This window comes from Lontra canadensis, unplaced genomic scaffold (assembly GCF_010015895.1).
Source record: "Lontra canadensis isolate GAN:19392208 unplaced genomic scaffold, GSC_riverotter_1.0 scaffold217, whole genome shotgun sequence".
In the NCBI taxonomy this organism is placed as follows: domain Eukaryota; kingdom Metazoa; phylum Chordata; class Mammalia; order Carnivora; family Mustelidae; genus Lontra; species Lontra canadensis.
This window is the reverse complement of record NW_022631211.1, coordinates 396511-419901: the sequence shown is the minus strand read 5'-3', so window position 1 is coordinate 419901 and position 23391 is coordinate 396511. Positions and strand designations below refer to the sequence as shown.

The following is a 23391-nucleotide window of genomic DNA, read 5'->3' as shown; positions in this document are numbered from 1 at the left end:
GGGCCCTCTAGATCCTGCCTTCCGCCGCCTCTCCGCCTATTGCCAGGGCTCGCCGCGAGGGTAGGCGGGGCTGCGCCTTCTTCGACCAATGGGAAGGTGAGAAGCCTCAATGTTGGGTGTGGCTGAAGGCTTGGCCCCGCCTCGGCACCTAGAACCCGTGTGGCGCGCGCAGGAGGGGGCGCCAGTATCCCATACGTCAGCTGCGCGACTCTCTGAGGCGATGGCTACGCGGGTGGTCACTCTGGGTATCGACCTGGGTACTACATCTGTGAAGGCGGCCTTGGTGGAGGCTGTGCCCCGCGACCCGTCCGGGTTTGTGGTACTGGCGAGCTGTGCCCGGGCTACGCGAGCTGAGGCGGCGGCCCAGAGTGCGGCGGCAGGGCACCAGGTGAGGCAGCGTCCTGGAGCTGCGCCGCCTCGGGGAGCCACTCTCTCGCTCCTCAAAGGAGGCCTCCTCGCCACCCCTCTTCTTCAAAGAAGTCTCCCTGATTTCTCCAGCCTGTCTGACCTCTTCCTGCCTGCTGCAGCTGCCTGTGATCCGTTACTCTTCCTCCCAGAAGCTTTTCCCACCTGCTGACACCGTCTGGCTCTCTGGCCTCTGGCAGTATTGCTCATGGCGCTCTATTCCGGTGCTCTCTGCCCTCCACTTTCTGTACTTTGATCTGGGGAAATCGCTCTCCCCGTGTAACCTCAGGCCTCTCTCTTGTTCTTGACCTCTCTGCACCTCACACCTGCCGGCATCCGGTATCTTCAAGTTCAGGATTCAGTTTGTTCCCCAGGGCAGAATATAGGTTTTCCTCAGGAACTAAGATTGTAGAATCATAGGGCCTAAGTGGCTCTTCTCATTCCGCAGGGGTGGAATGTGGACTGGGGAATTGAAACACTTGGTCAGCAAAAGACACCAGGACCCAAAGGCTGAGACACCTTGGAGGAAGGACTGTGCAGACATAGACAGGAGAGATAAGCTGATTTAAATATCAGGAAAAGATCGGATGGATCATTATATATTAAAACTAGTGTTTTGTGAAAGCTACGGGGTAGAAATGGAGAATTTCACCAGAGTGGGATCTGTTTGGAGATGTGGGTTCAGAAAGATCATCAGTTCTTAGAGCTGGATTCCATTAATTCCCTGAAAAAGGTAGCTCTTTGTTCAGTTAATTGACAATAGAAATTAATATCCAGGAACTTTCTGTGAAACCTTAGGACTTTTTTTTTTTCTTTCTGGATCTTTGCTTGTTCTCCCAGTTGAAATAGGTGTCCTCTAAGGCCCTTTCCTGCCACGAAGAAGCCTCATTCCCTAGAGCTTGTTTTTCACAATCTTTTGGCACTTATCTAAGTTCTTTAGGGTTCAGAGTCTATCTTGCTCAGAAACATTTCAGAGGATAGAGAGTTCAGGAGCACTTTGCATATTCATAGACTCCAAATTACTTTGGTTGGGGCATCAGGGTATTTTAGAACGCTTATTTCACTACATAGACTATGAAATAGAGCCATCTTCAGCTCTTACCTTTGGGGGTGAGCAGCAGAGTTGGGATTACAGGGAGTGGAGTTAGGCACTGCCCTTTTCTCTTGAAATTGATCCAGTCTTTTTTTTTTTTTTTTTTTTTTTTTCCCTTTTTCCCAAGTAGGCTTCCCACCCAGCATGGGAAAGCTGGACTCACAACCCTGAGATCAAGACCTGGTCTGAGATCAAGAATTGGACGCTTAACCAACTGAGCCACCCAGGGGCCCTGAAATAGGGTTACTTCTTGAAAACTGCTTTCTAGGCTTCCCACAGCATGCAGCAGGCTGTTCTGTGTTTACAGGCACAGAACACCTGTGCCACACCTGCCTAATGACAGATTTAGGAGAGGCCAGGAATAGCCCCCTTGCATCCTCCACGTCTGTTTTGTGCTCTGGGACAAACAGTATTGCTGTAATTTCATCTATAGCAGAATTTCTCAGCCTTGGCACTGTTGATACTTTGGATTAGATGATTCTTTGTTGTGGGGAGCTGTCCTGTGCATTGTAGGATATTCAGCAGTATCCCTGGCCTTACGTACTACATGCCAGTAGATCCTTCTACCCAGTTGTGACACCCCAGAATGTCCCCATCCTGCCAAATATGCCCTCGGGGACAAACGTTACCCCTGAGGTGAGGACCACTGAGCTACAGAGATGCCTGATGACTCTTGTCCTTTCCTTATGTCCGTACTTTTTACTCTTAGGAAGTATTGTATACACCAAGGTCAAGCTTGGCAGCTTTTAAGTATTTGTGACTTTAAAATACCAGGATGTTTGCGGGAATCTCTGTCACCCTTTCTGAGTTATTACTTTCCCCTTTCTGGGCCTCAGTTTCCTCATTTGTAAAGAGGGGTTGGTGGGTAGGAGGGTTGAATGAGTTCCTGCGTTCTTCCTCAGATCTAAAGTTTTCGGATTTGATTTGGTTGTAGAGTGATGGATATTTTGAACCAAGGAAAGGGGGCAGCACCAATCCTGTTACATTGTGGGTATGCCCATTGTCAAAGAGCTACTCACTGATCACACTCACTATTGAAACTCGAACTAATTGCTGAACACTGACTACCCCCTTGTCTTCACTGCCGCCTGGCCCATTTCCCTCCTCCACTATCCCCACCCACACAACTCACCCACCCTGGGCCCATTTTAAACAGTGGCTCCTCTGTCTTGGGTTGATACACCTTCCAAGGTCCTGTGGGAACTCTTTAGCACTATCCAAAAGAAATTCTAACCACAAATGTGATGCACACTTGTAATTTTCAGTTTTCTAGTATTAAAAGTAAAAAGTAACATTTGAAATTAATTTTAATTGCGTATTTAATTTAGTCCAATGTATCCAATGTACTATCATTCAATATATAATAATTAATATAAAATTATTAATAAGATAAATTGTGTGTTTTTTCATATTAAATCTGAAGGCTGGTATGTATTTTTATACTCCCAACACATCTCAGTTCAGGTGCACAGCCATGCATCTCCTCTCTGTTGGTGTCTCGCTGCCTAGTCAGTTCTGCCATAGAGTCTTGTTAGAGTCTGGGGCTGCAGCCTCAGGGAAATGATTTGTGCTCTCTTCACACTCCTTCCCCCGTCCCATCCAACCTCACCTTCCTTTTCTTCTACTCCTTTGTTCAGGCTTGTGTGGAGTCTTAGAACTGCCCCTGCCCAAGGCCAGCAGGCTGACAGGGCAAGTGAGGGGTTTGTCTTAAGGAGAAGGCTGCCTTCTGCCCTGGGCAGGGTATCTTGGGCTTGAGGACTTAGTCTTTAGATACTTTTCCAAGACTGTGAGCTTTTTAGTTCTCCAGAAACCAAACATTTATTAAGAGCTGAGCCACATTTCTCTTCTAAGTTTTCCATGGGTCCTTCTAGTTATTAAGTATAAATTTATTTTGTGCCTTGAGATAATTTTTGTGTGCCAGAACATTTTACTTTGGTTGAAATAAAAATAAGTATTCAACTTATTAAATTCAGAACCCTAGTTCTTAAGCTTTTAAATTTAGCTCATAAAGCTGGTTCCATTTGTAAGTCTAAGATGTACCTATCAATTTTGAGGATCTTTGAATAATACTTAATGCCATCTCAGTTAAGTACCTTAGTTATACATTTTATATAAATATATAATATAAAATATAACATTACACAATATTCTATTTAAGTATATAAGGTACTCTAGTTGCCTGACCCAAAGCTTTTCAGAATACCTAAGTAATTCTTATAAATCTAATAAATTAAATGGATAACGATGTAAACTTTAAATGTTTTATATGTTTAAAATCCTTTTATAAGTATATAGTAGTGAGATTTGACCTTACAATTGCAAATCTACATCAGTTACTCAATTACAAAGGTAACCTAGGCCAAATTTTCTTAAGCATATAAATTTATCTAAAATGCCAAATACTCTTTAAGTTTCCTTAAGCACAAATGTTAATCAGATAGGCATGACTCTTTTAAACATGCATGTTTAATTCTTGATCATGGGACCCCTGGGTGGCTCAAGTGGCTAAGTGTTCAACTCTTGATCTCAGCTCAGGTCTTGATCTCAAGGTCATGAATTCAAGTCCCATACTGGGCTCCACACTGGGTGTGGAGTCTACTTGAAATCTACTTAATCATTGAGAAAACAATTACGTCATCTGGGTTGCTTTTCCAAGTGTATATTTTGTAGTGGCCTCCTTAGCTTTTTGAAACTTCTTACTGAATGGAGACATCTCCTGGGATTGGATGGGATCTTGGAGTCTGATTTCTAGTCTTTAACAGGGACTTCATAATTTAAAAGAAGAGATGGTCATGGAACCTCCCTAAATATTTTTGGTGTGAGTCACCTACTTTTATAAAGTTATATTAGTCTGTACCTCCCACCCATTTGGATACACTGCTTAATTGGTTTTGGCATTTTGTTATCTCTAAGATACATAAATGTGCTTTTGCTTCTGACTCCAGAGACCTTTAACCTTTTTCGAATCCTGCATTCTATTCACATATTTGTCGCAAAGACCATTTGCTTCATAGATATTAGTATGCTGTTTGTTTACAGCTTCTTATTTCTCATGACTTTGGTTTTCAAGGTTATTCTGCCTTGAGAAGTTCTTAAGGAGGCAGCAGATCAGAAAAAAGGCAAATCAGGAAAGGATGGTCCTGACGTCCTTGAATCTCATTTCCACCCCCCACCCCCCAAAATCTCTCTATACTACCAGTCTCTCTCTGGGTAGCTTATACCATTGCCTAATTAACCTTCTGATGATGATACTATCCTATTCAGAAAGCCCAAGGAGAGGGCTTTAGGAGGAGCCTCTCAGCCTGGGTCTTGAGGTCCCCCACCGGGCTCAGCCTCTCCTCTTTTATAGCTTCATCTCCCACCAGCCCCTCATATGGACCATCTCCCTGGGGCTCTTCCCAGGTATTCTTGGGGTTATCTCTTTGCCTGCCTTGCCTAGTGGGTGTTTTGTTTCCAAGTCTAAGGCCTGGCTCTAAAGGCACTCAAGAAATGTTTGCCATGTGGATGAACTAAAGTCCACATGGAAGAAAATGCTAGAGCTTGTCCTAAAGTGCTTAAGTCCATTAGGCCTTTCCTAACTACAACTTTCCTCCAGGTTCCTCCCGGCTATATGCCATCCTTTCCTTATCTTGAACCTCTGTGTCCCTTGTGATAGACCCTTAACTTCTACTTACATTATGGTCTTTCTTGTGTTTTCCTATCCTTCCTGTGAGACTGTCCACTCTTATAGGGCAGAGACAATGCTTTCCTCAGCTCAGACTCACCTACAGCGGAGGGCAGAGCCTTGGCCATTTCTGAATCTAATTCGCAGCAGTGACTCACCTGTGCTGGGAGGGACTGGAGTCTTGCCCACCACATTCCTGCTACAGGCCCTGCTGAAGGTGGTGGAGAACCCTCAGTCCCACATGTCCTCCCTGAGGCCAGTGAGCAGTCCTGGAAGTGACCCCAGTGGAATTAGCTCGGCAGATAGTACCCAGGAAATTCCTTGAGGCCTCTGCCCTCTTCCCCCTGTCTGTGTGCCCCTGCCCAGTGTGTCCTGTTCTGTTTCCAGGGGCAGGAGCAGGATGTGAGCAGAATCATCGAAGCCCTAAATGAGTGCCTTGCTGCCCTTCCTCGGCAGCTGCTTCAGGAAGTTTGTGGCATTGGAGTGTCAGGACAAATGCATGGAGTCATGTTTTGGAAAACAGGCCAAGGTATGCTGCGCTCTGGGGGTGATCATATGCTCCTAGCAATCAATTTGGGATAGCAGAGTGCTGCGGAGGGCTCTCCTCTGAAGTAACAGGTCACCCTGCAGTGTGAACAAAATGGCCTGTGCTGCCTCTTGCATTTTGTGTGCACCCTTTCTTGTACAAATGCGTAATGAGTAAGCGAACTCTACTCACACTCTGTCCATAAACAGGGCGAGGGAAGAGTGAGTTCTCTCTGATTCTCTGTAGGATTCAGTGGAGTGGATTTTCCACAGCTTTCTCTTTATTTCTGTCGGTGTCTCAGAGCATCAGCGCAGACAACTAATGATTAGTGTAGTTGTGGGAGATGCCAAGACACAGGGGACACTTGAATTTGGGCATAATTTTTGTTGTTTGCCATAATCACAGAAGTTTGTGATTTTTAAATTTCAGGGCATCCTTTTTATGGGCTCAGCTGCTGAGTATTTAGTTGGTCCTCTTCTAACAGGTCTCCCATAGTGCAGAGGTCCGTGACCTGTTCTGTTTGACCTCTAGGAGGAGACTTATTAAGCTAGCAAAATAAAAATGCTTGCATGCTTGGTAAGGGTGTTACCTATATGATCTCATTGAACTTTCCCAACATCTTTGTGAGGTAGGTTACATTAATGGCCCCACTGTGCAGATGAGAAGTGGAGGTTCAGAGAGGTTCATATGCTCAGGGTCATATGGCAGCAAGTGGTGACTCCAGCTTTTGAACCCAGGTTGGTCTGACTTTAGACACTGAGCTCTTAAAGGCCTCAAGAAGGACCAGAGTTACAGGAGGGTGCAGTAGCTCAGAGAAGAGAGGAACTTCCCAAAAGAATGTCCAACTTCCTTGGATGTTATGCATTCCTGTTAGAGCTAGCATTAAAAAGCCCTTTTTTAACTATAAAAAATTCTATATAGACATAAAAGTAGGGAGAATATTATTATGAACAGACACATACCCATCACCCAGCTTCAAAGCTGCCAGCATTTTACTGCAGGTGTTTTAAGTACAGGATGGGTGGCTACTTTGGGGGCTGTAGTAAAGGGGATTTGAACATTGGTTCACCCCTTTTTGCCTGGAGAGTTAGTGATTCCAGTTCTCCTGGGCCAAGTGAGTGGTGATCTGCTTCTCAGCAATGTGACAGGTGTCTAGTGATGCATCCTTTAATCAGTCCCCAGGAGGGCCTGGGTGACTGTAGAAGCCAGTGCAGTATCTCTTGCTCCTTTCCTCCTTCTTATCTGCTTGTTGTTAGACTCTTTGGGACCACAGGAGCTGCTTGGCTCTCATCAGTAGTTGGAGGAGAAAGCGGATTAGGGTGTTAGAGCTGGCCTCTCAGTGGGAATCTAGGTTGTAAAAGCTTTTTAAACTCCTTAATTTTGCATTAATGAGGATAAATGTCCTTTTAATACTAAAACCCTTCCCAAAAGGACAACAGAGATCTAAAGATTGTGGTCTGGTCATACACCTCCCTTTCTGCCCGTTTCCTGGACTCTGTAACAACCACACAAACCATTGCCCGCATTGTTGGAGAGAGCTGCTTAATATTTCATTGAGACAACCCACATGCCTCCTTGTTTTGTTTTCTGCTTCTGGGAAGGAGGGAAGCCACTCTTTGACAATGGTAATACTTGCTTAGCAGAGTTGAGTGAATCATACTTGGGATCAAGTCACTGTGTTTTAATGGTGGCCATAGATGAGTTTGGCTTCAGTACCTACAATATAAGGCTCCATGCTAGACCTCATTGGAGACATAGAAACGAGCAGACAAAGCCCTCACCCTCTAGGGCACACTCAAGGCCGTCAACACAGACAGGCACCAGTTTGCTGAGCAGAGAGCTAATTGCTTCCACGAGGGCACAGGCCAGCCAGCGGGCGGAGAGGAAAGGCAGTGAGAGTGTCTTCTGAGAGGCCTGTGGTTATTATGCCTGTAGACTCCATTTCCAGGCTCAGTAATAGCAGGAGAGAAATGGGGATCATAAAACCAAGCTAAAAGGCAAGCAGCCGACTAGGAGAAAACGTTTGCTAGTGTGAATATGGGTGCATACTAAAAAACCAAGAACAAAGAAAGGACAAATGGCTCTGTGGAAAATGGGCAGAGGATACTGAGAAGGGCAGTTCCTAGAAGAGGAAATACAAGCGGCTAATAAGCGTATGAAGAGATGCTCAATGTCATTAGTAATTAGGGTAGCACAGATGAAAACAACAAGAGAAGTTACCTTCCACCCACTGGATTATAAGAAATCAAAGTCTGAAAATGCCAAGAGTTGGCAAATGGGGTGGAAAATTGGTTCTTTTAAATATGACTGGTAGTAGTGTAAATTAGCATAGCCATTTGGAGGGCGGTTTGGTGGGGCCTGTTAAAAATTAGGGAACTGCTATGACTCAGCAGCTCTGCAACTTGGAATCTGTTCAGGAAAATCCCTTTCCTATGGATGTGCATAAGGATGGTCGTTCATGGTCGTTCTTTGCCCCCTTGTCACGCTAGTGGAAACTGGCATGGAGGAATAAATGTTGGCGTGCCCATGCTGCAGAAAAACATGCAGTAGTTAGCAAGAAGGAGGTACGTTCACGTATCCTGACATGGAAGGAAGTTCAGAACATTTGTTGGATGATAAAAACAACGCCTAGAAAAAGAAATACAGTGTAGTGCTATTTGTTTTTAAAAAATAGACAAAAACAAAAGGAAGTCCGTGAAAGCAAACCAAATATGTTGTATCAGTGTAAACATTTTATTTGGATGGTTACCCACAAGGGCTAACAAGGACAGGAAGGGGACTGGGACCCAAGCCTTTGGCTTTATGTGTAATATCTGAACATCTTATACTGAAAATCCTGGTTCTACCACTTAGTATCTATGTGACCTTTGACAATTTTTTTTTAACTTTTCTGTGCTTCATTTTTCTTGTATAAAGGGGACAATTATCATACCTATGTGATAAGGTTACTATGTAGATTCAATGAATCAATATTTTTGAAGTGCTTTGAACAATACCTGTACATGGTAAGAGCTCCACATTTGTTTTATAATACAAAGAAAATAAACAATAGTCCAAATTTGTTTTTGAAAAAGGACCAGAGTTTTGGAAGCAGATAAAGGTGTTGAAAAAGAGCTGCAGAGATTCAGCTTTAGAGCTGAGATAAGAATGCAGCTCGAAGTTTAAGTACAGATGTAGTATACAGTTGTGAGGGTACACTGCTTTGAGGAGCCCTTTACCCCATGTGAAACTGAGTGTGGTTTAGATGCATGGCTCTTTTGGCTACTAGCCAGGGATACCAAGCAGAGACTGACAAGATCCTCTAGATCCTTTGCTCTGACGCATCTACCTGAAGTATGTGTCCCTAGACATTCTTCTGGATCACTTCCTTACTCCATTCACATCGCTCCTCACATGTCACCTTAGAGAGGACTTCCCTGATCACCCTCCAAATATCTATCACTGCTGTATATTTCTTGACAGCAATTAAAAGTATCTGGTACTACATATTTGCTTATTTATATTCTATATCCCTAGCATATAAGCTTTCTGAAGGTAGTGACTTTTCCTTGTTCGTTGCTATATTCTCAGGGACTAGAACCAGTGCCTAATACATATTAGATATTTAATACACATGTCATTCAATCATTCATGTATGAGTGAATGAATGAATGGATGTTTCGTGGCCTGGAACTCAGCGGGAGGGGCAGTTAAGTCTCTTTCTTTGATTCTTAATGAACATACTTATAAGAAAATGTAATGGTTTTGGCTCCCAAATCTGGGGCATGAAATCAGTCATGGTCATGAAACAGTCGCATGTGGGGCTTTGCCCTGGTTTGTTTCATGGCAGGCATTGGTCTCACCTGGAAGCCATCTCATGTCATGTGGAGCCAGATTCTCAAGTCCGTCCATTGGATTTGTAGTATTCTTGCTGCTGATAATTTTTCTCAACTGGCACTTAATATTAACATTCTTTTCCCATTCTGCTGCAATGGTTATATTAATATTGTATGCAAGTGTGAGAAATCTCCCTTGTATGAGGATAGGAGAGAACAAAAGATATGTAGGGGGGGGTGTGTATTCTCTTTGTATAAGGCTGTTGGAAGTCTTAGACCTTGGACAGAGTTTGAAGGTAATGGTTCATTTTCATCATTATCATCACTAACATGAATTGAGTACTCACCGTGTCAGGTACTGTTCTAAATGTGTACATGTGTTAATTCGTTTAATACATACAACCCTATATATATAGCACAGACAATACACCCTAACTCTAACCTTTCCCTTGCTACTAGTTTGACAGTAAAGTCAACATGTGGCAGGAAGAGATATCAGGACCTAAGAAATAGTTATAAGTTTCCTCCACCTCTGGACTTCCACATACAGTTGCCGCCAAGATGCTGAACTAGCTTGACTGCTGGCTCTCTCCCCCAAGATTGGTTTCAGAAGAATCATAAGAGAAAAACACCAAAGAAAGGGGAGAACACTGTAAGAGAACCTAGGGTGATGGGGCTACTTTGAGTTGGTGCATGTGGGTTGATGGTTTGGATCTGGGGCAAGAGGCAACCAGCCTTGCCTGTGGGAAGATAAATCAAGAGGAGAACTGCTGGTTCCCCTGGACTGTCGTGGCTTTAGGACAAGCAGTACCTGTCCCCACATCCATAGTAATTCAGGTGTCCTTGAATAAAATCAAGTCAGTGGAGAAAAGCGGGAGTCTTTCCCCAAATCACAGGCTGGTGACCTATAATCTAAGGATCCTCAAAACATTGTTTCATCCTGGGGGCAGATTGGAAGCCCTGATCTGAGGAGATGTTTTTCAGGGTGGGATGGGTTCACTGTGGATTCACCCCAGGTCTCATCCATCCTCTGCAGACCTTTAGAGTGGACAGTCTAAGAATTTAAAATTAGCCTGACATACATACTAAAATATATGAAAGGTGAATATTAGCAAAAAAAAAAAAATAAGAAGAAAACATAAACAGAACCAAGCAGAAATATTAGGCATAAAAAAATATAATGGTTGAAATAAAGAGTGTAATAGATGGGATTAATAGCAGAATGGATAGATAGGAAGGAAGAAGAAAAGGACAAAGAAGTAGAAAATATTTAAAAAAAGAAATATTGAAAATACAAATAGAAGCACTAGCATCTGAATACTAGGCGATATAGAAAAGGAAAAATAAAAGTGGTAGAGGAGGAAGTTTGTGGGGAATTAATGGAGTAAATTTACCATAATTGACAAAATAAGATGTGACAGTCTGGACCAAAGGGGCCCATGGAATGTCAATGGAGGGAGAGAAGGAAAACCTTACAGCTGGATATATTAGAGCAAACTTTTAAGGATTTCAAAGACGAAGAAAACTCCAAAAGCTTACAGAGTGAAAGATCAGGTCCTAAATAAAAGAATAGAAGCAGATTGACTAGATAGTTTTCAATAGCAACATTCTATGTAAAAATGCAATGGAATCACATTTGGGTTTTCTATTGCATAACAAACTACCTCCAAAACTCAGTGACTTAAAATAGCAACCATTTTACCATACCTTGTATGAACTACTTCTGCGTATCAGATTGAGCTGCTCTATGTGGGGTTGACAGAGGTTGCTTGGGAGTATTCATCTAGTGGACAGATTTGTCTGGAGGGTTCAAGGGTAGTTCTGGTCAATGCCTGATGTTTTGGTGGGGAAAGCTAGACCCAGCTGACGATGGCCTGCTAGATGCCTCCATGTGTTTTCTCCACCTAGTTTCTTCAGCATGGTGGCCTCAGGGTAGTGGGACTTCTTACATGGTGGCTGGAATCCTCCAGAGTGAGTGCTCCAGGAATCTCTGGTGGGAGCTGCAAATCTTCTTATGACCTAACCTTGGCAGTCCTAGGATGTCACTGCCCCCACATTCTCCTGCTCTCACAAATCATCAAGGCCAGCCTAGATTTAAGGAGAGAGGATTTGAACTCTACCCCTTAATGGGAGTAGTAGCAAGGAATTTGTGGCAATCTATCACAAGTCTACAAAGTATTTTTAAGTATTGAAGAAAGGGAATTTAGAACCTAGAATGTTACAACTGTCCTTCAAATATGAGGGTATGAAAAAATATTCTGAGCCATATAGGCCTCTAGATGCTTTGCCACAGAATGAGCTTCGCTGGAACTAATTTGGGATAAAATATTTAAATAAGAGCAGAGGGGAAAAAAATCCAGATTTCAAGAGATAAATGAGGTAAATTAAGTAAAGATGGCCAGATTCCTGAGTAAAGTTTGATGTCTAAAAATCAATTAGTTAAGACCAAAGGAAAAGAGAAAATATACCCATCATCATCCAGAATCAAGTCTAGATAATATTATCATGATAAGGTTTGGAAGGACAGAAACTAGGGGACTTGAGAGTGTACCAAATTTGTTTTCTTACAGGGAGGGGGAGGGGTTATGCCATCAGCTTTAAAAAATGAATTAAGGGGAACATAGAGGAGGTGGGATAAATGGAGGGAGTAGGTGACTTGGTGAGGGTCATGCAGCCGTTGGTGGTGGAGCCCGGTGTTAAATCCAGGTGCTCTGATAGCAGAACCCATGTGCATACGTGAAGCATTATGCTGTGATCTCACTAGCAGAGTGGTCTCGAGGACATGCTGCTGCTGGTCAGTTGTTCTTTTCTCTGTTTTTGGTAATTTCCTTTGTTCCAGGCTGTGAATGGACAGAGAGAGGGCCCTCTCCTGTGTTTGAGCCCAGAGCTGTGAGCCCCCTGGTCACATGGCAGGACGGCCGGTGTAGCAGTGGGTTCCTGGCTTCTTTGCCCCAACCAGAGTCCCATCTCAGTGTGGCCTCGGGGTTTGGCTGTGCAACCATCTTCTGGCTTTTGAAGAACAGGTATGGACAACTGATTTTTGAATCAGGTGCTGGATTTCCAGGGACACGAGAATGGCCAGGAGTCTGTATCTCCAGCCGGTTGGTATCATTCCACCTGCTGGAGCATCCCTCAGTGAGGCGGCCTGGCACAGGGGTGGTCACAAGACCTAGACTTTGTCTAGAACTGCTTCATTTCTCAGAGGGCTCCTTGTTGGTTATCTGATTCTAAACCAGAGTGGGGAAGAAAAAGGCAGAGAGGGCAAGGGACTTGCCAAGGGTTGTGTGGTAAATTCATGGTGGGGTCAGGGCTGCTGAGGTGCTGCTTTCTCAAGCATGGCATGTTCTCCCTTGAAACCACTCCCTGAAGGCCAATTCCAGCCAGCTTTGCCTTGAGTGGCTGGGAAGGCCTCCCCCTGGAGGTTCGGCCATCAGGGAGCCACAGCATGTGGGATGCCTGCTGCCACCCAGCTATGCCATGTCTAGTCCACTGCCTGCAGCTAGGTGTAGCACATGCTTTCAAGTTGCTATTAGACCACGTTGAACTGTTTTTGGTATGAAAACTAGCCCAGAGTTCCTGAAGTCCTATGATGCTGCTGGCACCATCCATGACTATGTGGTTGCCATGCTGTGTGGCTTGCCAAGATCCCTGATGTGTGACCAGAATGCTGCTAGCTGGGGCTATTTCAACACTCAGAGCCAAAGCTGGAACTTGGAGATGTGAGTATATCTTTTCAATCTGGCTCCAGGGTAAAGGCCAGAATCTTGAATGCAAGTGATTTAGTGGGGCTTTCCCATTTGGGAACAATAGTGGAGGATTCCAAGAGCCCAGGAATCAGGTTCCAAAGACCCTCAGCCTGTTCCAGTCACCAGGCAAGGGTGGGCCAGGCTGTAAGTGAACCCTTGGAGGGGGGGTGCCCCATACACATGCTGTCCTGCTCCCCCACAGTTGTCCAGACCTAGGTTGGGCTCCCCTGTTCTCTGTGACTTGGACCTAGCCTGCGGATTTCAAAGAACAACTGTCAGTGTAACAAATTCTTAAATAAGGTTAAGAAATGAAAGTAGTAGTCTTGAGGGATGTCTTTCAAAAGTTCATTTTAAGGAATCATTTGCCTTTTCAGATCCAGAAATCCAGTGCCCTCTAAGTTCACTTCCTTCAGGGTCTAAATTCTGAGCTCTGTAAAAAAACAAAAAGCACCTGGTAGTTCAGGTAAAGGACTTTCTAGCATGTTCTGTAAAATTGATAGCCCCATGTTTACTAACCCCGAGTGATGAATGCAGTTGGTGTTTAGGAGACTGATGGGTTTGACTTTGGTATGGCCTGTGCTAACTGACTATGACTGTGTGCTGACATGCTGTCTCCCTTTGCTGAGTGTTTGTGTTTGGTTCAAACACAGAAGGCTGGATGGCGATGATATCTGGCTCTTATCTAACTCTTCCTGATCACCCCTGCTTAAACTAGTTGTTTTCTCCCCTGGACGGCCAATCCCCAGACTTTTGAAAGCCAGTGTTCTCTTTTTAAAAAATGCAAGTCTATTTTTCATGGTTTAAAAAAAGCCAAAAAGGCCCTCTGTGAAAACACTGGATTCTACCCTCCCTCCTTGTGTGTGTATCCTGTAGTGTTTTCCTTCATTGAGTTTCCTGGAAACAACAAAGACCAAAAATCAAGCTCCGGGCGAATACACTGTCCATTTTTGGATTGCAGATTGAGGGCCTCAGGCTTTCCTGTCCGCCTTCTCCCAGACATCGCGGAGGCTGGCAGTGTGGCAGGCAGAACTTCCCGTGCCTGGTTTGAAATCCCAAAGGGGACACAGGTGGGCGTGGCCTTGGGTGATTTACAGGCCTCCGTCTATTCCTGTATGGCCAAAAGGACAGATGCAGGTAAGTCTTTCTTTTATTGGCTCTTCAGACTTCTTCTAGTACCTCCTAAGCGCCAGCTCTGTGTGAGGGCCCAAGGGGCGCACATAACCAGCAGCCTTGGCATCCTGTCTATAGTTATACTGTAAACATGAAAAACAGCCTCCTTCCTATAGGTGAAGCCCCTCCTCTGGGAGCTTACAATCCAGCTGGCCAAGTTCTGTCCCTGACCACAGTCTGTGCTTTTCCTCTTTAGGGCCAGGTAAGGGAATTGACTCTCTCTAGTTGGCTGATTTCTGTATAACTCCATGACCAAAAAATAGATTAGTAGGTTTTCGGGTTTTGTGTTATTATGTGTTTGTCAGTGGAAGTTCCATCCGATCTGATTAGGAGTGCTGTCTTTCTGTATTCAGTGTAAAAGAGTCACAGTAAGGTGGAGGCCTCAGTCTAGGGCAGGGCTTGGTAAACTTTTTTTGTAAAGGGACAGAAAGTAAATATTTTAGACTTTACAGGCCATATAGTTTCCTGTCCTAACAACTCAGCTCTGCTGAAGCACGGAAGCAGCCATAGCCAATACATAAATGAATAGGGGTATAGCTGTGTTTCAGTAAAACTTCATTTATAGACACTAAAATGTGAATTTCATGGAATTTTCATGTGTCATGAAATTTTCTTCTCCTTTTGACTTCTCAACCATTTAAAAGTGTAGGAACATGCTACTGGATAGTAAAATGCTGCAGCCCCTTTGGAAAATAGTCTGTCAGTTCCTCAAAAGTGAAATAGGGAGTTATCACACAGTTCTACTCCCAGGTACAGACCCAAGAGATCTGGAAACACATGCCCACACAAACACTTCAAACAGATGTTCTTAGCAGCATTATTCATGATAAGTCATAATTCCAAAAAGTTGAACCAATCCAAATGCCCACCAACTGATAAATGGGTTTTAAAAATGTGATATATCCACATAGCTTAAATGCCACACATGGGAGTGAGAGAGAGGAATGAAAGAAGCCAGTTTCAAATGGCTACATGCTCTCTGGTTCCATTCCTAAGAAAAGTCCAGAACAGGCAAATCTGTAGAGACAGAAAGCAGATGAATGGTTGCCAGGGGCTGGGTGGAGCCCCGAGTGCTAACAGGTGCAAGGTTTCTTTTTGGAGTGATGAAAATGTGCTAAAATCAGATTGTGGTGATGGCTGTACAACTGTGAATATACTAAAAACCAGTGAATTATACCCTTTAAAAGGTTGCTGTTTATGGTGAATTATGCAAATTATATCTCAATAAATCTATTATTTCAAGCAAAATGTAAATGCTGGTCTTAGCTCCTAGACCACACAAAAACACATGGTGGGGTGGATATGGCCTGTGGGCTATTGTTTGCGCCTCCCTGGACAAGGGGAGAATTGGGGTGCCCAAACAGGGTGGTTGCAGGATGGGGGTTTCATTTGATCTTCATGGCAGGCTGGCTGAGTGAGTCCACTCTGGAAGTCCCTTCCTTGTTATCAAGGGGCATGGAGAATTCATTCATCTTACCTGAATTCTCTTTGTTATCACATCTTTTTTCTTCCATCAGTTAGAACTATTACAATTCAACCCTGAGTTTAAACATTCTGACCAGCTTTCTGCTCTATGCAGTTTGTTCCTATTTCATGACAGTCTTAAGAGATAACATTTCAAGGACTGTTTTTATGTTGTTTTAGGTAGTAATTCCTCTTCCTGCAAAATTATCTGAAAGAGAAAAGTGAAATTCTGCCAATTTTGTTTGCACATATTTTATGGAAAAAAGGTCTTCTAAAGTCAAAAGTCGTTCAAAACCTTTTCTCCCAAATTTTCAACTAAAATCAATTCTTCAGGAAAATGTGCTAAATTTATTCTGTGACACTTAATTTTCCCAATACACCATCTCAGAGTGTAAATGTCAGGGAGCTCACATGGACTTTTGGAGTCCAGCCTACTGACCTGGATGAGAATTTAGCCCCTCTTCTCCTTCCGGTGTCGCCTTGGACAGGTTGCTTTTCTTCCTGAGCCCTTGTCACCATCCAAAAGGAGGGCAGTGATATGTTTCTCATGGGGCAGTTGTGACACACTGGAATGGTGCCTCTAAAGAGCCTGGCTCTTTCTACACTGGTGGTTTTCTAATCAAAGGCTATTCCCTTGACAGCAGACTATCTTGTGCCTAGATGTAAATGTACTTTCTCTACAGTAAGTGAAGGGCTAGTCAGATGGGAAGAAAGTAGATATTAGGTTCCCTCTTCACAGAGCTGGTTGTAGTCTCTGGTTCCAGATTGGGGCTGCTGGCTGTTCTCACTTGTTCTGTGTCCATGGTCAAAGTTGGTTGGCCTCCATCCTTGACACCTCCACTTGAAGGGACAGGTGGAGGACATGTTGCTTCTGGTAAAGAGTCATGGTGAAAGGCTTGATATGGCAGAAAATAAAGGTTATTGGCTTTCTAAGATTGTTTTCAGTCTTCTTGCTTCCAACCTCCCAGTAGGTAGGAAGGTTACATGCTGACTTCAGTTATTTCAGATCCCAACAGACTGAGAAGAATAGGCTTTTTGGCCAGATCTTGTGAGACATGGAAGAAAAGAGATTTCTAGAATCATCCACAAGCCTTGGCCTCAATCCAGAGGAGGAAATCATCCCGTCTGTGCTGAGTCTGGGAGCTTTTCCCCTGCTGGTGGAGGGAGGTTAAGAAAAACACCATGGATATAAGGAAGAGGTGGCACTTGCTGAAAAAATGAATGAAACCTCCACAGAGAGTCAAATACTTGGACTGAGTGAGGTCTTACTCTCTGTACGTCATTGTGTGTTGTTGTGTAACAAATCATCCCAGTGCTTAATAGCCTCCAGCAGCAAACATTTATTATCTCTCATAGTTTCTGAGAGTCAGGAATCTGGATGTGTCTGGATGGTCTGGTTTAAGGTCTCTCATGGAATTGCAATCGAGGTGTTGGCTTAGCTGGGTCTGCAGTCATCCAAAGGATTGGCCAGGCCTGGTGGATCTACTTCTCAGCTCATTTACGTAGCTTTTGGCAGGAGGCCTCAGTTTTTTGCCACATGGACCTCTCCACAGGGCTGCTTATGACATGGTGCCTGCCTTTCCCCAGAGCAAGTGATCCAAGACAGAAGCTGCAGTGCCTTTTTATGATCCTATATGACCCTTTTTATGACACAGGACCCCTTCTGCTTTATTTTCTCAATTAGAAGCCAGTCCCCCAAGTCCCACCCACACTCACAGGGTAAGGGAAATTAGGCTCTACCTTCCAAAAAGGAGGAGTCTCAAAGAATTTGAAGACATATTTTTTTAAACCAGAATACTCTCCCCTTGCCCTGTTGTGACCTGTGCCCTCTGAGTCAGCCAACAGGCCTAACTTCTGCTTTCCTTGGACCCCAGTTCTCAACATCAGCACCTCAGTTCAGTTGGCAACCTCCATGCCTTCAGGATTCCAGCCAGCGCAGACTCCAGACCCTGCGACTCCAGTCACCTACTTTCCGTACTTTGACAGGACCTACCTGGCGGTGGCAGCATCACTCAATGGGGGCAATGTGCTGGCCACATTTGTCCACATGCTGGTACAGTGGATGACAGATCTAGGTAAGGTGTTGCCCACACAGTGATGTGTTCCCTGCTTGTCATTGCGATGTGGCAGTATCTTGGTGCTGCCTGTGTTATTTAAGCTCCTAGATTCATGTGTCCGATCCTGCCCAGCTCTAGCACATTCCTTCCTTCTTTGGGGATCTGGGCCTGCAGCCTTTTTTCTTCTCATCTTCTGAGCTGCTGTCACCTATTTTTTTCTGAGGGAGCACTTTCTCCTCTAACTTTGACTAGTCCCCTGGCTTTCCTGTGCCCCCTGGTTACTTTGTTAGTAGGTCACTCTCCCTTTCTGATGACTACAGACAGCTGAAAATAAAACGATCAAACATGGATGAGTGAAGAGTGTCTTGGTATTTTACATTATTATAAAATCCTTATAGCACTGATTCCTGGCAAGTGGTTCCTGGCTCCCTTTCTTGGAAGGGATCCCTGAGAACTCTGATACCCTCCTGCTTTCATCAGGGTAGAATAGATTGGGCCTTTCTCTGCTCTTCATTCGCAGAGAAACATGTAACCTCCTTCCAGGAGAGGCTCCCTTTCCAAGCACTTGAGGTAGAGATGAAATTTCTGGTCAGCCATGCAGGTATAGGGAAATCACTAGTCCACCTGTTGGAGCTCTGAATCAGGTCACTCTGGGAAGCTTTCAGCATAGTAACAAGGTGAGACACAGGTAGTAGGGAGCACATGGGAAGGTCATACTGCTTGTGCAGACAGGTGTTGCTGACATGTCCTTTCTGGCTGGCTAGGGATGTCAGGATTTCAGGGGAATTCTGCCCCCTTGGCTGAGATCCCCTCAGGAATGTGTCATTAAAAGAACAGAACTCTGATTTTATTTTGCCTGTGTCAGAAAAGGTTTTCAAGATGCAGAACCAGTTATCAGAATCTTTAGGCAAGCCCTATATTTAGATACTGGTTTGACTGGTTGGCTCTATGAATTGTTGACTGAGTTGACCGGTATTTTCTTTACACAGAAGTGACTTGTTATTTTTACCCCTGAAAGAGACGGTAATATTTAATTTCTCTGTAAGATCCTTTGAAAATGAAAAGTCTTTTGCATTGTCATGGTTCTTATTTTGGTGAAACTGAGGACTTTGAAGGCTAGTATTGGATGTAACTTAACCTTTTAAGAAATTTCTACAATTACGTCATTTGATTAAAAATTTATAGATGCAGGGGTACCTGGGTAGCTCACTTAATTAAGTGTCTGACTCTTGATTTGGGCTCAGGTCATGATCTTGGGGTCCCAGGATCAAGCCCCACATAGGACTCTGCACTCCACATGGAGTCTGTTTGAGGATTCTCTCTCTCCCTCTGCCCCTGCCCCTGCTCATGTGCACTCTCTCCCTCTCTCTAAAATAAATAAATAGGGGTGCCTGGGTGGCTCAGTTGGTTGTCTGTCTGACTCTGGATTTTGGCTCAGGTCATGATCTCAGGGTTGTGGGATCAAGCCCAGCGTCGGGCTCCGTGCTTAGCAGGGAGTCTGCTCAAGATTCTCTTTCTGTCTCCCCCTCTGCTCCTCCTCCCCTCTCTAAAATAAATAAATAAATAAGAAGAAATATATAGATACAAATACAATAGGTTGTTGAGATAAGAGACATTACACTTATTAACCAGATATGGAAATATTAAAGCACAAGATATAAAAATAAAACTCTCTCTCTATTCAGAATACCCTAGATTTGCATTATCTTACAGAAGTTAAAAAACATGAGTTCCACCCTCATGTGGCTTAGAGCAGGGACTCTGAAGCCAGGTGGCCTGCGTTTGAATCCGGGCCCTGCCACTTTCTTGTGCTTTAGGGCAGGTTACTTATCCCCTCTGTTCTTCGCTTTCCTCCTCTGAAAAGGGGTTATCCCAGATCTACCCTGAAAGACTGTCAGGATCAAGTGAGTTATATTGCAAAGCACTTAGAATGATGTCTGGCCCATAACAAGTGTGATATAACTGCTTGTTAAATAAGCATTGTGTGGTGGTGCGACCCGGGAGAGTGGCCTCAGTTCTCTGTTCGGTCAAGTTATTACGTGGCCTTGGCAAGTCCCTTCCCTTCTGTGTTTTTTCAGCTCTGATGGTCTGTGATTCTAAGCCTTTGATGTGAATATTGGGCAACTCATAGCATTTGATCCCCTCCAGTAGATTTGAATAAGGTGGTAAGCCAAGGAATGGAGAGACAGGTCTAGAAACCAGGTCTCTTGGGCCTTCAGCTAATCTGTTCCTTCCTTCAGGTGCCTCTCATGGCCCAAATGTTTCCCAGTGAGGAAGAACACTTTATTTTAACATTTCCTTAACATTCTTTAGGGAATTTTTATTAAGGACGTACAAGCACATGGCTCATTGTTTTCTGCTTTTAACTATAGACTTTCTTTGGGTTTTGGCAATTTTCCACTAATGTCGTTTTTCTGTTCCAGGATCCAATTCAGGATGCCACATTGCATTTAATCATCATATCTCCTTAGTCCCTCTGCTTTCTATTTTTTAAAGTTTTTATTTAAGTAATCTCTACACCCAATGTGGGGTTTGAACTCATGACCTTAAGATCAAGATTCAAACACTCTACTGACTGAGCCAGCCAGGTGGAACTTTTCTATTCGAAAGCTTTCTATTTGATTGATCTGTTTTTTTTTTTTCTTTTTCATCTCCTTTCCCTTTTTTCCCACTAGTTTCATGGTTTTATATTCTTTATCTATTCTTTTAGAAGTTTTCAATGCACTGTGTTTCCTATGATGTGGGGAGATAATCCCTCTTCTACATTCAGTAGTAGGGTAAATTGGTCCAACTTCTAAGGGAAGAATATGATGTGCATATCTTTTGAACAAATTCTCAAAGGACTCAGTCCTACAGATTTGTATACTTGTACACATGTGCTAGGTTATTCATCAAGCATGTGATTTTTCTTAGATTTTAGTAGAATTTCTAGAGGGAGGTGAAAGACACTAATATTCATTCTGGCATTTTTTTTTTTTATTTTTTAAGTAGGCTCCATGCCTAACATGGGACTTGAACTCACAACCCTGAGATCAAGAGTCACATACTGTACTGACCAAGTCAGCCAGGTGCCCTGATTCTGGCATGTTGAACCAGAGTTCTGCTGATCACATTTTGACTATGATATTTAAATTATTTCTCCCTCTTCCTCTCTCTGTCTCATTCCCAAGTGTATGTAGTTGAGTTTGTGTGAGTTAAATGTGCTGCTGAGGAGACTTTCATGGTCACACTGGGGTGGTGGCTTTCAGCACTGGCTGCACACTGGAAACACTTGAGGAGTTTAAAACATTGTGGAAACAATGTTGATGTCCTAGTCCTGCCTGCAGAAAGCTGATGATTTGGCCATGAGGTGGGGTGGGGTAGGCATTTTATAAAATGATTGTTATGCCCTTAAGTGTCAGTAAGCACTGGTCTAGAACCTTCTACCTCAAAAGTGTAGTTTTGGGGCCAGCAGCACTGGCTTCCTCTAGGAGTGGGTAACAACTGCAGAATCTTAGGGCTCCCCAAGGCATACGGAATCAGAAACTTCATTTTAATAAGATCCCTACTTGATTCATATACATATTCAAATGTGAAATGCATTGGTCTAGACTGGTGGTTCTCAACCTCTTGCTGAGCACTGGGCTAGACTGTGATCAGCACTGTGGTCCTGGGTTTTTTTTGACACTGCTGATAAGTCTAATAGTAGCTGTGATGATGCTTTTTTGATTAGTGAATGCATTTGCCTCCCTTGGGAGCATAGTTATGGGATGCTTAGTTGTTGGGTGCTTCGTGTTCACAGCAACACTTACGAGATCTCTCCCTGAAGTCTCGCCTGGAGTCTGCGGTGAGAGAGCCAGCTGGTGTCTGGAGCAGAGCATAGCTAGCTAGCTGCATGAGTCACTGAGCCAGGAAACAGCCAGCCAAGTGAGGATGAGCAACAAGTAGATCTACCCCTATTCACTGGGAATTCTGTACTGTCTTAGCCTACAGCAAGGGTGCATGAACTCACACAGGTCTTTTCTGTTCTTGGAAGGTCTAGAGGTCGAAGAATCCACTGTGTATTCATGCATGATCCAGGCAGCTGCACAGCAAAGAGACACCTGCCTAACTATCACTCCAACGGTGTTGGGCGAGAGGCACCTGCCGGACCAGCTGGCCTCAGTGACCAGAATCTCCTCCTCTGACCTCTCCCTGGGGCACGTGACCCGGGCTCTGTGCCGGGGCATTGTTCAAAACCTGCACTCCATGCTTCCATTTCAACAGCTCAAGGATTGGGGTGTGAAACGGGTGATTGGTAGTGGGAGTGCACTGTCCAGGAATGAGGTGCTAAAGCAGGAGGTGCAAAGGGCTTTTCCCTTCCCAGTGTCCTTTGGGCAGGATGTGGATGCAGCTGTGGGGGCAGCGCTGGTCATGCTCCAGAGAAGTCTTAACCAGAGGGAGTCTTAGTGCATTTTTTGGCCAAAAGACTGTTGCAGATTTTATCTAACTAACATTCATGACATGACCTTGGGGTCATCCTTGAACTGGACAGTTTTGTGGGCAGCTTTTAAGCAAAGCTCATTTTCAGGGAACCATCTTGACCAAGTACCTATCTTCATACTCTAATAATGCAGGCAGGACTCATCAGCTGGATCTCAAATCAGCGCTTCCCAAGAGACTCACTCGGGAATTTGTTGCAAATGTACATGTGGAAAAAAGAGGGAAAAAGAAAGAAAAGGAACAGTAGCCCAGCATCATGGTCAGCAGACTCTTCTGTGATTCACCTGTAGACAAAGAGAAAATAAATGTGGACTTCAGACACCAAAAAGTCTTCAATTAAGAAAAGAAGACCTCCCCACCCTGCCCCCAGCTCCAGCTTTTGGAATGATTGTTTTTTTGGGACATGAAGGCCAGACTTGGGTCATATGCACTGTTGGAAAAGTCCTTCCCTACTGGATTGTACCATGTGTCCCTAAGGCCCCTCTCCCATTCTTGTTCTCCCTTGGCCAGAGCTGGTTAGCTGAGGCAAGGCATGGCCCAAGATGGTAAAGCAGACTGGCTGAGATGGAGATGCATGGCGCATGTGCATGTATGTGCCTGGTGTGCATGGCGATATGCTTCTCCTTCCAAGGAGAGCCTTCTGTACTGGAGCTGCTCCAGATCCTTAACTTGCTTGAAGTTACAGAGCAGGGAAGTAAAGGCGGGTGGCATGACTAGCAAGGGAGACCGCTGCTGTGTGGCCCCATCATTCAGGCATATTGTTCCAAGAGTCTGGGACCCTTTTCCAGAGGAGTGTCTGGGCAGCAGTGTGTTTTTGTGCCTGCACAATCTTGGGAATCTTTCCAAGGGAAGGGATGTGGCTGGGCATGCTCCTGTCAGAGCGGCCAATTTGATCAGAGAGAACCCCTTTATCCTGTGGGTACTAGCTTTTCCTTCTCTTGGGGTAGGCCTTGGTGGGCCAAGCCTCTGTGTTCCTGGGCTGCAGAAACA

General features: G+C 44.3%; 2 protein-coding genes across 2 annotated transcripts in view; both read left to right on the top strand.

Annotated features, from left to right (window-relative positions):
• The first annotated feature begins 187 nt into the window (after window positions 1-187).
• Window positions 188-22729, top strand: SHPK (sedoheptulokinase). The gene is made up of 7 exons (XM_032848998.1): window positions 188-388; window positions 5550-5691; window positions 12343-12526; window positions 13070-13222; window positions 14208-14383; window positions 17758-17958; window positions 21956-22729. Exons 1-7 carry the CDS (start codon window positions 221-223, stop codon window positions 22366-22368), a joined length of 1437 nt encoding a protein of 478 aa, XP_032704889.1. The 5' UTR covers window positions 188-220; the 3' UTR covers window positions 22369-22729.
• The window catches only part of TRPV1 (transient receptor potential cation channel subfamily V member 1), a 43954-nt gene continuing 38432 nt past the window's right edge, over window positions 17870-23391 (top strand). The window contains exon 1 of the mRNA XM_032848995.1: window positions 17870-17958. The gene's annotated coding sequence lies outside the window, so the exon portion shown is untranslated. The remainder of the gene's footprint in view (window positions 17959-23391) is intronic.